Source organism: Gopherus flavomarginatus, chromosome 14 (genome assembly GCF_025201925.1).
Source record: "Gopherus flavomarginatus isolate rGopFla2 chromosome 14, rGopFla2.mat.asm, whole genome shotgun sequence".
NCBI lineage: Eukaryota > Metazoa > Chordata > Testudines > Testudinidae > Gopherus > Gopherus flavomarginatus.
In genome coordinates, this window is record NC_066630.1 from 33,685,852 (window position 1) to 33,703,087 (window position 17,236).

Sequence of the window (17,236 nt, forward strand, 5' to 3'; positions counted from 1 at the left end):
GCTCTGAAGAGTGTTGACAACATATTGTTGTTTTGCATACACAGATGTCACAGTCAGTTTTACTGGTGTTTGTAAACTCTGAAGACCGAGCAGGTGATAGTTTCAGCAGGCTATGTCTATGAACCTTTGGGATCAGCCTCCATTAAATGTTAGATGTTGTCACTCTCTCTTCTTTCCATGGGTGGGAAGATACCCTAGAAAATAGTTTTTTGAGGTCAGACCCAGCCTCCTGGTAGGATTTGCCAATGACATCTCCTTCCACGTGTGATGGGTTTTTTGGTTAACCTCCCTCAGAGCTATTCCGAACCTAACTGTTGTTCTTCCATGTTCAATATCCACTGCAGTCTCTGTGAAGGCCAACGTCTGGTGAACCTTGACAGACCTTGTGTGGTAGCTACAGCAATGAATAACCAGGTAAGTTTTGCAGTTTACAATGTAAATGGTGCTGTCAAAATTGCACTGGCCATGAGGTGCAGGACAAAAGGGTGGGGATGGTTCCTCTACTCCCAAATATTCCCCACCCTGTTTGGCATCTTTATTCCTGGTGTTATCTGCTCTGGAGTGTAAACAGCTCAGGGAGGGGCCGTCTCTTGTTATAAGTCTCTAAAACACCAGGCAGCACAGGGAGCAGCTGTCTGTGGAGTTAATGGACCGTGCTGTGGGTCACCCGCCCAGCGCTCACAGCCGGAGGCAAAGCGAGGGCTGGCAGGCGCTTGGCTCGGCCTGCGATTGGACCTCTCTTGGGGAGGGGGAAGGGAACCTGAGTGAATCAGCCTCTCTGCGCTCGGCGGGTAGCGCCTGGCAAAGGGGTAGGGGCGCCGTGTCCCCGCTGATTGGCTGGGTGGGATCGGGGCGTTGATTGGCTGGGTGAGTCCGTTTTCGTGGCCGCACCGGGCGCGGCGCGCGCCGCTTTAGTAGGCTCTGGTACCGGCTGCGCGGAGGGGCCCGTGCTGGTGTCCTCGCGCTCCCCCCGTCCCTGCGGCTCGCTCCAGGTGGCTGCGGCTCGCGGCATGAGCTGGGGAGATGGGGCCGGCCTCTTCCTGCTGCTGCTGCTCCTCGCCCCCGACGGCAGCTGCCTGCCGGGCCCCCCGGCGCGCCAGCAGGGCGGGGGCAGCGCCTCCCCCAGACCCCCGGGGCCGCCCGTCGTGCTGAGTAAGGGCGGGAGCTGGGGGCTGGGTACAGGGGGCTTGGGGCGAAGTGGGGGGGGGGAATGTTGTGGGCCGGGGACTGGGTGCAGGGGCTGAGAGAGGCTGGGGGGGCACTCGGTACAGGGGCTGAGGAGGAAGGCTGGGGGGGGCAATGTTGTGGGCAGGGGGCTGGTGGGGCAGTGGGGGTGGAAGGTTGGGGGCCGGGGGCTGGGTACAGGGGCTGAGAGAGGCTGGGTGGGGGCACTCGGTACAGGGGCTGAGGAGGAAGGCTGGGGGGGCAATGTGGGGCAGGGGGCTGGTGGGGCAGTGGGGGTGGAAGGTTGGGGGCCGGGGGCTGGGTACAGAGGCTGGGGGGGCACTCGGTACAGGGGCTGAGGAGGAAGGCTGGGGGGGGAATGTTGTGGGCAGGGGGCTGGTGGGGCAGTGGGGGTGGAAGGTTGTGGGCAGGGGGCTGGGTACAGAGGCTGGGGGGGCACTCGGTACAGGAGGCTGGGGGGGAAGGTTGAGGGGGTGCTGCAGACGAGTCCTGGGGATGGAGAGGGGGGTGGAAGGTTGTCTTGGGGTTGTCAGGTTAGTTCAGACGGTCCAGGCTTAATTAATGGTTTATTGGTGAATCCCCGTTGTGTCTTGTCCTTTACCTCTTTGGTCAGGCAGCCAGTGCTGCTTGTAGGATGGCACTGCATGCAAGTCACCTGTGTTAAGTGTAAACACTTGGTTTGCAGGGCTGCTCTGAGTTAGGCCTTGTGTAGACCAGGGCTTAAGGGGTAATGTTCGTAAATGTAAACAAACATACTTTAAAAGTACCTCAGACAAGGCACACTGCCTTGGGGCAGCCTAGGCTTTAATATGGACAGCGTGCCTTGTCTATATTAGGCTTTTGAAACTTTTTTTGGCTAATGCTTGTTAATTTCATATTTTAAAATTCAGCCCTAGACCGGGCTTTACTGTGCTTAACTGAACACATTTAGATGCATATCGGCGGACTTGCAGTATAGTTGAATGATCTCAGAAATGAAAACTACAGCTGTGGTGTGTAATTCACGATACATAGGACCGGACTGCATTGAAAATTTTTCCAGTTAAACTGCTGACGTTATACGTTCCTGGGTGGACACTCTAATTCTGGAGTAAGAGCATCCACATTGAGGAGTTACAGCAGGGGAATAAAGGGGGCTTTTTTCAGTGTATTTTAAGCTGCTTCTGAAGCAGCATAAAGTAAACTGGCAAAAAGCAGTTTCACAGCAGAAAAGTGTGTCTGCACAGGGAGTTAGTGCTATAACTAGCAGTTTAAATTTGCACCTAATTTTATATCTGACCTGCCCCACTTCTTGTTTACAGTATTGTGAACATGCCAAAACTGGGGTGTCCTTTTGTGTGTTTCCTATGTAGTGATATTTTCTAGGCTTAATGATTCTTCTTAAGTAGCAGAGAATTAAATAGGAGACAGTGATTCTGGCCATCTGAAAAAGTTAGGGCACATTTTCCCCCTCCTTCATTTTTCTCCTCTTTATGCATTTCAAAACAGTGACTGAAAATTTTACCAGACCTACTAACCAAAAGGTTAAACCACTAGTCAGGAGCCAAAGCAGAGGATGTATGGGGTGACTCATTCAGTTCACACTTAGACTGTCTTCTCAATCATATGGGTAGGAAATTTTTCTTAAAATGTAAATGTGTATGCCCCTGAAGTTGATTTTTAAACCCCTCCATTTATCAGAGCAGGCTTCCCAATTGTCAGTGGCATGTGGGCCATTAGATTTTTTCAAACCCTAAATCAATTTAAGTCATGTTAACAAGGGAAAACTCCCTTTCCTCAAATTTTTATTCAAGTTGAAACTTGTTCTTGAGAGAAGGGAATTATAAATCAAAAAGAGGATGGTGGAGGAATCTGGCTTCACAGTTGTTAGAAAGTAACATTAAGAATTCTACTTCATCACACAACCCAGAAAATTCATACCTGCTTGTTGCAGCAGCAAATAGGTTACAAGTCCTGTGCTAATAAGTAATAAAAACCTTGAGGCAGAATTTCTTGGGTAAATATTAGGTGTCAGTTTAAAAAAAAAATGCAACAAGTCTAATTGTTTGAATATTGTTTTGCTGCATTTAAAACAGTTGTCAGGCATGTTTGCTCCTGAAACTTCCCAGTGCATATGCACACATTGGTGTCTATTGGAATAGAAATTGTAAAACATACCTTATGTATTAAATAGAGATGCATTTGTTCTTGATTCTGATGCATGCACCTACAAGCAGTATATTCTGCATTTTCAGTATGCAAATAATGCTGATGCTTTTAACAAATTATTTCCAGAGAAAAAAGCTGGGAAGAGTTTTTATTGGCTTGCCATAGATGTCAAGGTCTATTTTGATTTACACAGATTAGTTGATATGTTAAAATGCTGCTGGTCAGAATTATTAATATTGCTTCGCTGCACACATTCTGGAAAAATATATGTTGCACATTAGTTTAGATAGTATCAGAGGGGTAGCCTTGTTAGCCTGGATCTGTAAAAGCAGCAAAGAATCCTGTGGCATCTTATAGACTAACAGACGTTTTGGAGCATGAGCTTTCGTGGGTGAATACGTGCATCTGGCGAGGTGGGTATTCACCCACGAAAGCTCATGCTCCAAAACATCTGTTAGTCTATAAGGTGCCACAGGATTCTTTTCTGCTTTTATTAGTTTAGATAGTAACTTAGCTGCTCAATGGATTGTATTGCTATGAAGATACCGTTACAGCTTTTAAGTAGATGTCTGGACTACTTGGCTAGGATGGTATAAATAGGTGGTGGTGGGAAAAGTTTAGCACCCCAGTTTGCTGTAATGTGCTAAACTCATGAAATAAGTGCAAGCAAAGCAATTTGCTGTGAGCCATGTTCGTGAAGATTAGGAAGAAGCTTTTTTCCTCACCTACCGCAATTCTTCCTTTTTTTTTTTTTAATAACACTGAATCTTGGCAATAAGCTTTATTACTTACATTCCAGTGCAAGTTTCTCCATGATAAAGCTGACAGCGTAATAACCACTGATCCAAATCAGACTCCAGCCACATAAGAAGTAAATGAGATTGGGTAACAATCATGTGATAAACAGATGTTATTGTCCATGGGACTGTAATGTTGTTACTTATGAAACAGTTATGGGTATACAAATTCATCAAGCTTGGTAAAGGAATATTCCTTAATTTATAAGATCTTGTTTCTTTTGTGAGAAGATTGTAGCAGAGAGTCAGTTGCTGAACATGATTTGGCAGGTGGGAGAGGAGAGGTTTTTAAAAAAAAAAGTTAAAGCTCTTCTCTGCATAATCAGAATGAGTTGTCAGCCAGCATTTGTAAAATTAATAACTTGTCTTGACTATGTCTCTATTCTAATCTGTTCCTTCGCTCTCTTTCTCCAGCAAGCTTCTCACCCCATTTGCCACATGCCTGGTACAATCCTCAGGAAATAGAAGTAACCACCTTCTAACCTCCCGCCATTAAAACAAAATGGCTGAAATTCCACCTGTTTTATGATGATATGCAATTGTTTCTTGTCTGTATATCATAGAATTATAGAACTGGAAGGGACCTTGAGAATTCATCTAGTCCAGACCCCTGCACTCAAGGCAAGGACTAAGTATTATCTAGACCATCCCTGACAGGTGTTTATCCAAGCTGCTCTTAAAAATCCCCAGTGACTGAGATTCCACCACCTTCCTAGGCAATTTATTCCAATACTTAACCACTCTGACAGTTAAGTTTTTCCTAATGTCCAACCTAAACCACCCTTGCTGCAATTTAATCCCATTGCTTTTTGACCTATCCTCCGTTTAAGAACAAAATTTTTTCTCCCTCCTTCTTGTAACAACCTTTTATGTACTTGAAAGCTGTTATGTCCCCTCTGTCTTCTCTTCTCCAGACTAAACAAACCCAATTTTTTCAATCTTCCCTCATAGGTCATGTTTTCTAGACTTTAATCATTTTTGTTGCTCTTTGCTGGACTTTATAAGTGTACTGTCTATGCCATATGTAAAAGGGTACAAGGTTTTTCAGGGTTGGGACCTATTTTGCATAGCTCACTCTGGTAAAATACTATGCATTATTTTTGGAGCATCAGAAATGCTATGTGCTTTGGAAAAACACCTGCCCAAAAGAGCTTAGTCTAAATTCAACATGATGTAGCAAGTGAAGGTTATAAACAAAGGACAAGGAGGGTGACTGTAGAATCCTAGAAATATAGAACTGGAAGGGACCTCGAGAAGTCATTTAGGCCAGTCTCTGATACTGAGGTAAGACTAAGTGTTATCTAGACCAGTGGCTCTCAGCCATTCCAGATTGTATCCCTTTCAGGAGTCTGATTTATCTTGTGTACCCTAGGTTTCACCTTGCTTACAAAATCAGACAAAAATACAAAAGTGCCACAGCACACTATTACTGAAAAATTTACTTACTTTCTCATTTTGCTTCTATGAAATTTTAGTTTGCATTGACTTCACTAGTGCTTTTTATGTCGCTTGTTGTAAAACTGGCAATATCTAGATAAGTTGAGGTACTCCTTGGAAGACCTCTCTGTACCTCCAGTGGTATGCGTACCCCTGGTTGAGAACCATTGATCCATGACAAGTATTTGTAGGCTTTTAAGAACAGATTAGAAAATGATGGCGATTCCACAACCTCCCTAGATAGTTGGTTCTAGTGCTTAACTATCCTAACAGGAAGTCTTTCTAATGTTTAACCTAAATCTCTCGTTGCAATTTAAGACCATTGCTTCTTGTCCTATCCTCAGTGGTTATGGAGAACAGTTTACTACCCTTCTCTTTGCAATAACCTTTTATGTACTTGAAGAATGTTACGTCCTTGCTCATTTGTCTGTTCTCAAGACTAAGCAAGCTCCTTTTTTTTTTTGCTGGTCTTTCCTCGTAGGTCATGTTTTCTAGAACATTGACCATACTTGTTGGCTTTCCTCTGAACTTTTTCCATCTTTCCTGGAGTCTGATGCCCAGAACTGGACACAATACTCCAGTTGAGGCCTTATCAGTGCTGAGTAGAGTGGAATAATTACTACTTGTCTTGTTTACAACACGCCTGCTAATACATCTAAGAACGATGTTCACTTTTTTTAGCAACAGTATTGCATTGTTGGTTGTTTAGTTTGGGATCCACTATACCCCCAGATCCTTTTCTGCAGTACTCCTTCCTAAGCAGTTATTTGCACTTTGTATTTGTGCAATTGATTATTCCTCCTTAAGTGTAATACTTTGCAGTTGTCATTATTGAACTTATAAGTGTCCTCTGCCATTATCCACATTTTCTATGAAGATATTGAATAGAACTGAATGCAGGACTGATCCCTGCGGGAACCTACTTGATATGCCCTCTAACTTGATTGGGAACTGTTGATAACTATTTTGAGTACAGTTTTCCAACCAGTCGTGCACCCACCTTATGGTACTTTTGTCTAGGCTATATTTCTTTAGTCTGAGATGGTCATGTGAGGCAGTATCAGAAGCCTTACTAATGTCAAGATATTCCACTTACTGCTTCAGCCCCTCCTTAAGACTTGTTAGCTTGTCAAAGAGAGGTTGGTTTGATATGATTTGTTCTTGACAGATCTGAATTGACTGTTACTGCCTTACTTTCTTCTAGGTGCTTACAAACCGATTATTTGCTCCATTATCTTTCTGGGTACCAAAGCTAAGCTGCATGGTCTATATTTCCCTCAGTTGTCCTTATTCCCATGATAATTCACATGGTAATTCTGTAAAGGATGTATACATCTTGATTCCAGTTAAGCTATCATTACCTTTCTTTTTATCCTCATTTTGCATAGGTGACATGGCAAAAATGAGCTTTTAGAGGTGATTTCAGTGAAACAAAGGAGATGGCTAGGAAGTAAGATTTGGTGAGGACATAACAAGAATCAGAGGCAACATGGAGGAAGTCATGGAAATGTTTGAAGGAGGTGGTGAAAAGTGGAATTAAAATTGGAATTGTTGGAGTGTAGTAGGCGAAAAGGAAACTAACTTGAGGTATAGGCTGGGGCTATGTAATGAAGGGCTACATAGATGTGTGATGGCTTTGTATTCCAGTTCAGAGCAGGGCATATATTGATTGACTTGCTTTCTTAGCCTTTCCTTTATGCACTTGTTTTCACCATATATATCGTGGGAGATTTGTTACTCTTGTCGCTTTATGGTAAGTGTGGTCATGTAAATTCACATTCATTAGTAACTTTGGGCCACTATGTTTTTGAATGCTGTAACTCACAAAATTGTGCAAAATTATGGGTTTTAAACTTTTTGTTGTTCATAGTTGTGAGAAATTATAGGGGATATAAGGGGAGTGTCTGAAAATAGTTATTTAATGACAGTACAAGTTGATTCAAAAGTTAGTTTTTTATAACTGTTAAAACACACATTGTCAACATCACGTCAAAATATGCAGAGTAAATATCCTTAAATCAGAGTTCTCAAGAAGCATTTTTCTTTCTCTATAAATTTTTATTATCGATGAAAATATTTTTTGTGAGAGTGATGAAATCAGCGTTTACTGACAGTTATCAATAAAAATCTAACCCTTCTAAGCTGACTTGTGAACGGTGATACTTTGTACTGCTTTTGACATAATTTTGCCTTATTGTCATGGACCATGTTTAAAGGACACTGTCAATGTGAAAATTATTATCTAAAAACTTTCTGTTCATGATTGCTACAAGTAACACTGAAGAGTACTGTAACTGAAAGAAATTAAAGGGTGAAAAAAACTAATTTCAGTTTTACAGCACTTTGTGTATGGTTTCACTGTTTCCCTGCATAGCAAGAATCTTTTCATCAAAAGAGTAAACTAACATCAACAAGGGAGCAGAAAAAATTTCTACACTTTTCAAAAAGGAATTGAAGAAACTTCAGAGCACACTGTTTAAATGGTACTCTCTCAGAAATTGGCTTTTTTTAAAATTAGCCTAATTAAATAAGAGAATCAAGCTGAAAGTATTCCTCTAAATTCTGTTTTGCTAGCTTTACCATATCTGTTGTAGGCTACTGTGTCATACCTTTTGAATGGCCCTCCTTTTATGTGACAGTCACTCATTTTAGACCCAAAGTTACTGGTGTTCCACACAAACCTTGTGTGTCCTCATTTTTATTGTTGAAAACTACTTGTATAAGAAATAAAGAATTGTGAAATTGTCGCTATAGAGTTGTTTACCCTAAAGCAGGGTATATCACATCCTTTGAAGTTGCTTGCATGAATAATTGTCCCTGATTTTGGATCTTGACACATGAAGGGAGACTTATTGTGGTGTTTCCCTATCTTCTTTCTGGTTTCTTCTCCTTGCTTTTTCTTTGATCCTTCACTGGGAAAAAAGGTTTGCTATCAGCACATGATGACTAAGGGCAGCATATTGCTATACTAGTATAGAAAAAGCAAGTTGTGGTTTGAATGCAAGTTTGCTGGTTGAGAAACTCGATGGTATTAGACTAGGCCTGTAAGGGATAGTAAGTAGTATTTCAAATCATATTAGCTAACTCAGTCTTTGAAAGCACCTGTATCTTTTATTTAGACACACTTAGTTTTACAGTCTATGCATAATCCTAGACAATAGTGCATTCTAGCCAAGTCATTTACTGGCCATGCCTTAGTTAACCTGTATGAAAATTGTAGCTTAACCCCCTCCAAAATACAAAACGTTGTAAGGGGAGTTTTATTCACCTGGAATTACAAACAGGATCAAAATAAGTCCTTTGTAATTTATTGCAACCTTATCTCCTCTACAATAAAACACACCTGTAGAACCAAGTCTGGATTCTTGGTGGTTTAACTCTAAAAACAGCTGTCTGCTGCTTGAATAACAGAAGCATTGTGTGACTTTTTGTTTTTTTTTTTGCCCTGCTGGTCCTAATCATAAAACAAGCATTTTCTGTGGTAAACTGGTTTGGGGTGTAGAAAGGGGCTTTAATGAGCCCTCCTCTTTGGAGAACTGTGGCAAGTTACTCACATAAGTTCTTACGGAAAACCTGAGTATTGTACAGTAAAGGAAGGACAGCTTCCTGGAATAACATTCATATGAAAGTCTCAACTTCTGATCTGCAAACTGATTTATGGATGTGACAATGCTTTGGCTAACCACACTAACAGGCATTGAGAAGAAATTGCTACTGTGGGCAAACTGGGCTGGTTGGCTTATGCCCCAAGCCATGTGCTTTTACGTTTGTTACATTTTTATCTAATATAATTGGTTATCTCTTGCTGCATAAATATCACTTTGTTCTTGTCTAACGAGAAGGTAGGTAAAGAGGAGCATCTGATTTTCTTTCTCTTTGAGGTATTTTATATATTCATTATGGCATCTCTCATTTTCTTGTCTGTAGTCCTAATCTTATGTCTTTTCTCAGAGGGCAGTCAGAAAATTAGAGAAGCCTTTGAAATACACCTCTACCAGATATAACGCAGTAAAGCAGTGCTCCGGCGGGGCTGCGCACTCTGGCAGATCAAAGCAAGTTTGATATAACACGGTTTCACCTATAACGTAGTAAGATTTTTTTTTTTTTTGGCTCCTGAGGACAGCGATATATCTGGGTAGAGGTGTATCAGTCCTAAGATCCCATCTTAACTAGCACTTTCACATTTCCTAAAACTTTACCTGTGCATTCTTTTTGTTAATAAAGTATTTGTTTTGGACTTGCAGACATAAAAATTAAGCTTTTATATAATCTTTCCAGTGAAAAAGGTTAGAAATCGCATTTGTAAATGCAAGAATATAAGGTATGACAAAATAAAACCATTGGGTAAAAAATTTACCTTTTTATAGAAGTCTGTTTGGAGTCATTTTACTTTTCCCAGGTGGTCTGAAACCTAAAGGAAATGCTTCTGTCAACTACTATCAGATCTTCTTGTGAAAATGTCAAAACATTATTGGTTTTCTTCTGCAGAGCTTATCATCGTATGGTTGATTCCTGCTGATTGCGTTCTACTTGATAGTCTCCCATTCAAAATGCAGCTAATGCTCTTGTAACCAAAACTTAAACCATTAATACTCTTCAGCTATGTTGGTAAAGGATTGTAAATCTGACTTTTTTTAATCCAAAAGTTTTATCTAAATTAGCATTGCTGGCTTTGTGTACGTTCTAACTTCCCTATGAATCTTCTCACAAGATTTATTTTGCAAATTGCAATCTATATTTGTAAAATTTTAATTGTGAGCATATAGTGATGAAACTGCTTCATTGCCAATATGGAGACCTTTTAGATTTCTCTTTAATTTGGAGAAAAGCTGTCCCAAAATTGTCCTGGTTCTACCTCATTACTAGTTTTCATATTTATTAACTTGGGAGCTGTTCCCTGACGCACACATGTGTGTATGGGCTCCAGTCTTCAAACTGCAATGTGTAGTGTCTCAAGGTTGTGGAGATTGTGCCTTCACTGTTAGTTGGAATGACTTTAAAATTTTATCAGCCTTCAACTTTGCTAGTTCTCTACTTTATGCATCCATACCCTAATTTAAAAGACTTGACAGTAGTCAGCAGGCAGTTTTTTCTTGTCTTCTACGTTGTCAGACACTGTGGAACACGATGACATTTCTGTTCAATAACATCAGTAGTGAATATTATAACCTAACCTAGTTAGGTTTTTGTAGTAAGGGTGTCTTCTCTTCCGTAGTCACAAGTGAAACTTCTGTACAACTTACATTAACACAATGAAGCTGGTAATTAAATGTCTAATTTGTTCCTTCATCCTCTGAATTGTGGCCCTTGCTAATCTGTGCAGAAGTGTGACTGTTCAGCTGCTCTTTAGAAACAATCATTCCCTAATATCTCTCACCCTTATCCAGGCTTCCAAACAGTACCTTTTGCTGAAAGAGCTTCTTTTTAAAAAGAAGCCAAAGGTTTGAGTGAGAATAAGTGTCAAATACCTGTCTATTTTGTTTTGCACTGGAAAAGACCATATCATCTTGGCAGGCCTGCCACTGAAACTGACCAGCCATGAGTAACTAACCTAAATATAGATATGTTTTTGTGCTTCTTTCTAGTTAAGACCTTTGGTGCAGCAGCCAAAAAAGCACGAGATTGTGGAATAACATGTGGCCAGTTAGTTCTATAAGCAGAGACTTAAACAGCAGTTTATGGGGATCTGAGTTTGAACTTCAGTACTTCTTGAACGTTATCATTTTTCAAGAGTGTGATGCAGTGCTATAACACCCTACTACTGATGATTGCTACACTTTCCACTATATTAGTTTTTGAAATAACCCAAAATGTAACTTCATTTAGAGAGTGTGTGTGTGTGTGTGTGTGTGTGTGTGTGTCTCAGGTCTAATGAGAGATGGGGTAGTTGATAGAGAAATACAGAGTAAAACATTTGAGACAACAGATACAAATTCTTTTCCCCCCCTTCCTACATCTTCTTGACAAAATAGGCTAGGGCAGTGGTTCTCAACTTATTAATGTGTTATGTGGCCCTCAGGTTGAGAACCACAGCACCCTCCCCCACAGTCCGCTATGACAAGGAGCAGAGCCCTAGACATGGAACTGGGAAGCTAGGACCCAGACCCTGACCCGGGCAGCCTAATGCCTGAGGGTGTTGTGGCACCCCTAGTTCCCAGTGTCCCACTGCCCAAGTGCCCCCCTCCCCACAAACCTGCCCAGAGACTCACTCTTCTGCCTCTGACTCCATTCTTTCCCCCTCACCCTCCCATGTCAGCAGCCCTCTGCTGGCAGGAGCCCTCCAGCAGGTTTCCAGATGCTGTCTCCCCCTCAGCCAGCCCCATTCCCATTCAGATCAGAGCAGCAAGTTTGCTGGCCATGGGTTGAGAACTGCTGGGCTAGGTGAACAGACTTGCTCACTGTCTTGCATACCCAACTGAAGTTCTTTATCACTGGTGACTTTGAGATACCTTTAGGAATCTATTTTAAACTATATATGTACCCCAAAATTTCCACAGAAAAGAACTGGAGGGTGGTGAGGAGGAGGAGGTGGTGGCGAGAGTTTAAATTTCTCCACATCCTAGTATGAGATGGTGACTTGCTCTCAGTAGGCCAGCTTAAAGTAGGAGCTCTTTTTATCTATCTGAACACTTATTCCTGGGTCATCAGTCTCTTTCAGCAGTTTACAAGGAAGTAAAGCAAGTGACTTGCACATGCAGAGTGCTGCTCCAGTCTAGCACTTTAGCAGAGTGAGCTTCTTAGAAGGTTTAATTAATGAAGGAAAAATAGAATAATGCTATAAACTAACATGCCCTAAGATTCAATACAAATAGCTGAACCGTGGCTATTTCCGCTATTTCAAAGCTCCGTTCCTTGTCTAACCCAAAGATGCAGAAGTCAAGAAATAGATATGCAGCTGTTTATTGACTAGACACAGTGCCAGAACTTATATTTGCTCTTATAATTGAAGTTCCGGCTCTGCCTTGTTGCGTGGAAGCTATGTAACCTGTTCTATCTAATTTTTGCTGCTGTTTGTGAAAACTTAAGTTCCGAGGCTGCTTTCAGAATCCTTCAGGCAAGTTCTGCCAATTTATTGCAGCGAGCTGTGCATGACCTTGCTTTTATTATAAGTTTGTTTTAAACAGATTATATGGCTGTCTTTACTTGGCTATCATGGTTCCCTGTTAGTCTACAGAGATGGGAAACCAATTATTTCCGAGTGTTTTCCAAAAGTAGGAAATATTCCAACTCCAAAAGCAGTAGTGGGTATGTATGTGTATGTGTATACTTGAAAAGTATATGTATACTTGAAAAATCTTTTACTGTTTTATTATTTTAGAGGTGTGAATTCAAGTATATGTATACTTGAAAAGTATATGTATACTTGAAAAATCTTTTACTGTTTTATTATTTTAGAGGTGTGAATTCTTGGAAAGGAATATGTGGGGAGAGTACTGTGTAAAAAAAAAAAAAAAAAAAAAAAAAAAATATTGTGTGGGTTGATGTACCACCTGTTAGCCTTTGAAGGAAACTTGGCAGCACAGTTACTATTTTTTGGATAACAAGACACTATAAATAGTAAAATCCTATGTTTTGATTGATTAGATTAGTTTGATTTTTTTCACCTCTCAAAACTAAACTCTGCAGTCCTGCATTTAAAAGTCTCAAGATCCAGATGTACATGTTGGAAAGTATACAGCTACACACATGCTAAATGGACTGCTGCACCACTAGCTGGTAATCTGCGAAACCCACTTACACTTGGAAGCTCAGTTTCAGTCACAGTAAATGCACATGCATTTTTACTTGTGGTCCTGCACTTTCTTTTTTTGTAAAAGTGTCCCTAATTGTTTTAACTTCATTTGCATGATGGTAGGAGGGGGAATAGAAAGTGGATTGGGAAGAGTGTAGAAGGGAGATTTCAGAATGTTCATTTTTTGAGTCAAAAAGTTTCATGATGACTGAGCAAACCCACTACTGCTTTTGGAGTTGGAATATTGTTATTTGATTGACTTTGCCACACCTTTCTCTTTGTAAGTCTTTTTTTTAAAATTGTTATAGGTGGAAGTTAATCCATATTGGTTTTTGATTTGTCTGTTGTCGTAAGCTGTTCTAGAGCCAAATCTGATTAGTTTGTCTTTCACCTGAAGTGCTTGAGACAGCCATATGGCCAGTCAGAATTAGAACAGCAGTGAATCTGACAAGTGTAGTAAAATGGAATGAATTAAGTCTAGTAGGAACTTGCTGTTGCAGCACATGGCCTGTTATGTCTCCAGCAAAAAAAGGCAAATTCAGTAAATTTAAAATAGCGCTGGGTAGTTATAATAGTCGTTGGCTTGGGTTCTCCAAGAGAGCAAATAACCTCTCTTGCAGAGTAAGACACACTGGAAAGTAGTAATGTAATTCTGCCTGAACTGAGTCTGTCAGAGCTTTTTTTAGTTGCTCAATATCTTGCTTGTTTTTAGTCATCTTTGTGCAAGTCTTGGCATAAATGGTTGACAAATGCATAGAAAGGCTGACAGTTTTCTGTGTTGGAGAGAATAATAAATTGCAAAAAAAAGGTTAAAAATAGCAGCCCATCTGCATGCTGACTAGGGATAGATACTATAATGTTAGTGTCACATCATAGCATCCGTTCTAAAACCTGGATGCAAAGGAGAAGGGATATATGTGCAGATTAGTGAACTATAACCCGACTAAATGAAATGAGGCTGTTATGCCAGCAGATACAAAGTACTGAAAATAAAGCTCTAATAATGAAGTAAAAGAAAAAACAATCCACATTCATTTTTCTGTGGGTAGTGGTGAAAATGTTAAATAAGAAATTGTCACCAGTTAGTGTTGCAATATTCTGAAGGAAAAAATTGTCTTCCAAAAGCTGTTGGATTACTCTCTATGGGACACAGAGGTTTTTTGATAAGGCTTCGATACAATCTGCTTGTGATGCTCCTGTTTTAAGATAACATCCCTCCCCCCAAATTCTAATAGGTTGGTGAGGCACGTTTTGCCGTTACAAAAGCCCCAACTTTTTGTGTTCATCTATGTGTGTGTGTGTGAGTTCTGTTCTTTTTCCTATCGTTTCAACCAATTTGCCTGGTACTGAAGTTAGGCTTACTGGCCTGGAATTCCGAGGATTGCCTCTGGAGCCTTTTTAAAAAATCGCTCACATTGGCTATCCTTCAGTTATCTGGTACAGAGGCTTATTTAAGTGATAGGTTACACACCACAGTTAGTGGTTCTGCAGTTTCATATTTGAGTTCCTTCAGAACTCATAGGTGAATACCATCTGGTCCTGGTGACTTCTTACTGCTTAATTTATAAATTTATTCAAAAACCTCTACTGACACCTCAGTCTGGGACAGTTCTTCAGATTTGTCACTTAAAAAGAATGGCTCAGGTTTGGGAATCTCCCTCACATCCTCTGCGGTCAAAATCAATGGAAAGAATTCATGTAGCTTCTCCGCACCAGCCCTGTCTTCCTGTAATAACGCCTTTCATCCATTTACAAAATCTAGCAAGTATCTTTGCTGATGCAGTAATATAACTGCAGTCATACAGTGGTAGAGGAGCATGGAAAACAAGCATATATAATCACTAATTCAGTAACAGGTTTTTACTTGTAGTCTGATAGTAGTATATTTCTGCTTTTTATGTGTTTCTTGCAGTCCCAGGGGATTTGGGTAACCAGTTGGAAGCCAAATTGGACAAACCCACAGTGGTGCACTACCTTTGCTCCAAGAAGACAGACAGTTACTTTACACTCTGGCTGAACTTAGAATTGCTTCTGCCTGTCATCATTGACTGCTGGATAGACAATATCAGGTAGGACCACACCCCTGTCAGGAGAAAAATTGAGTTCTTCAGATTTTTCCTGCACCCTTCCATCAGGCTCAAACACCTTACATAAATATATGCAATCTATACATCTTTCTTCCAATTCAGGAGTAGCAAGAAGATTTTTTCACTAGATGTTTGGGTGGCATGTAGGGGGAGGGGAAGCCTTAGGTAGGATAATGGGATAAAAGTGAGGGATCTTCAGGTTGCATATCAAGAAAAGTCTCCTTTAAGTGCCTTTGTTCTAAAAAACGGCATAACTCTACTGTCCCATAGGCTCTAAAGAATTCAACATTTGCAATGAAGGTTCTTGAAAAAGAAACCTACAACTGGCAATTAAAATACCAAACCTGCTTCATTCGAATAGTTTTAAATATCTGTATATGGCATTAGTGTCTTCCCTTATTAAACTTCTAACTGCTACTAGGTGTACAAAACTATATAGCAAATCAAAATCCCCAGCTAGCAGGTGTTAACTTCTTGTATAGTGCAGTACTATAAAAATACTACACTAGCACATTTCTAGCTGTTGTCTATGTACCGGACTTGAAATGTGCTGGACTCGGCAAAAATCCATAACTTGGTTCCCTGGGTTGGTAGATGGATTGCCTATGTCGGGGATGGCATTTTAACATTATTACAAGCCCACATTTTAGCCAGTGGACTTTCAAAAATGTTCCTCTGCTAATGAAATGAATCTGATGTTTTAAATGCAACTTAAAAGCACCTCAGCATAATTTTTCTCAATCCTCTTCTCTGCCTCAGGCAGAAGCCTCTGTAAACAAGGCATATTACACCATGTCCTGAATGTCTCAATTGTGTCTAAGGGAAGCAACTTCTAGAGCTGAAGGGTTTTCAGGGAGTGTCTGGTCTCCAGGTCAAAATGCTCAAATCTAGGAAATCTTAGAGCACATCTGTTGTCTTGGCAGGATGTAGGGAAAGGCCAGCCAAGACCCAAACCATATAGGAATTTCTGGATTGATGTCAGCACCTTCTCTTGCATGTGGAAACTGACAGGAAGCTATTTATTCTCTGTGGCTAATGCCGGGGAGGATGGGGCAAGTGGGGCAATTTGCCCAGGGCCCTGCTGGGGCCCCCATGAGAGTTTTCAGGAACCCCCATGAGAGTTGTTGGCAGGTCTTCGGTGACAGGTCCTTCAGTGCCGCCGAACACACCTGGATCGAGTGAAGGACCTGCTGCCAAAGACCTGGAACTTCTTCTGCTCTGGGTCTTCGATTGTCAATTCAGCAGTGAGGGCTCCTTCCACTCCAGGTCTTTGTCAGCAGTTCAGCGGTGGGCCCTTCACTCGCTCCGGGACCCACTGCCGAAGGGCCCCGAAGACCCAGAATGGAAGGACCCCCGCCACCAAAGACCTCAGGCCCCTTGAATCCTCTTGGCAGCCCTGGCTAATGCTACCAAGTAGGTAGGCATTTACAGTCACTTGATAGTCCTAGGTAGAGTGCCTTGCAGTACTCCAGTATGGAAGTCATAAAGTCTAAGACCTACGCTAGGGAAATTGACCAGATGAAAGACATTTTTGGCCATAGTCACTTGAAGCCCCTAAATGAGGATCTGAAAGCATCCCCAACAAACTAATTTTGCCCCTTTCTGCCCACTGGAAGAGTCAGGATCCAATATTTTACAATATCCCTTTCAGTTAAAAATAGCCCAACACTAAATACTTTCCTTTTGAATGTAAAACATATAGTTTCGATGGCCCTATTCCAGGGGCCAGCAACCTTTCAGAAGCAGTGTGCCAAGTCTTCATTTATTCACTCTAATTTAAGGTTTCACGTGCCAGTAATACATTTTAACGTTTTTAGAAAGTCTTTCTATAAGTATAATATATAACTAAA

At 41.1% G+C, this 17,236-nt stretch overlaps 1 protein-coding gene across 1 annotated transcript in view; it reads left to right on the forward strand.

Annotated features, from left to right (window-relative positions):
• Positions 1-987: 987 nt before the first annotated feature.
• Positions 988-17,236, forward strand: part of PLA2G15 (phospholipase A2 group XV) — a 31,592-nt gene continuing 15,343 nt past the window's right edge. The window contains exons 1-2 of the mRNA XM_050922733.1: positions 988-1,152; positions 15,212-15,368. Of these exons, the coding sequence (XP_050778690.1) occupies positions 1,011-1,152; positions 15,212-15,368 (299 nt within the window). The 5' untranslated portion in view covers positions 988-1,010. The remainder of the gene's footprint in view (positions 1,153-15,211; positions 15,369-17,236) is intronic.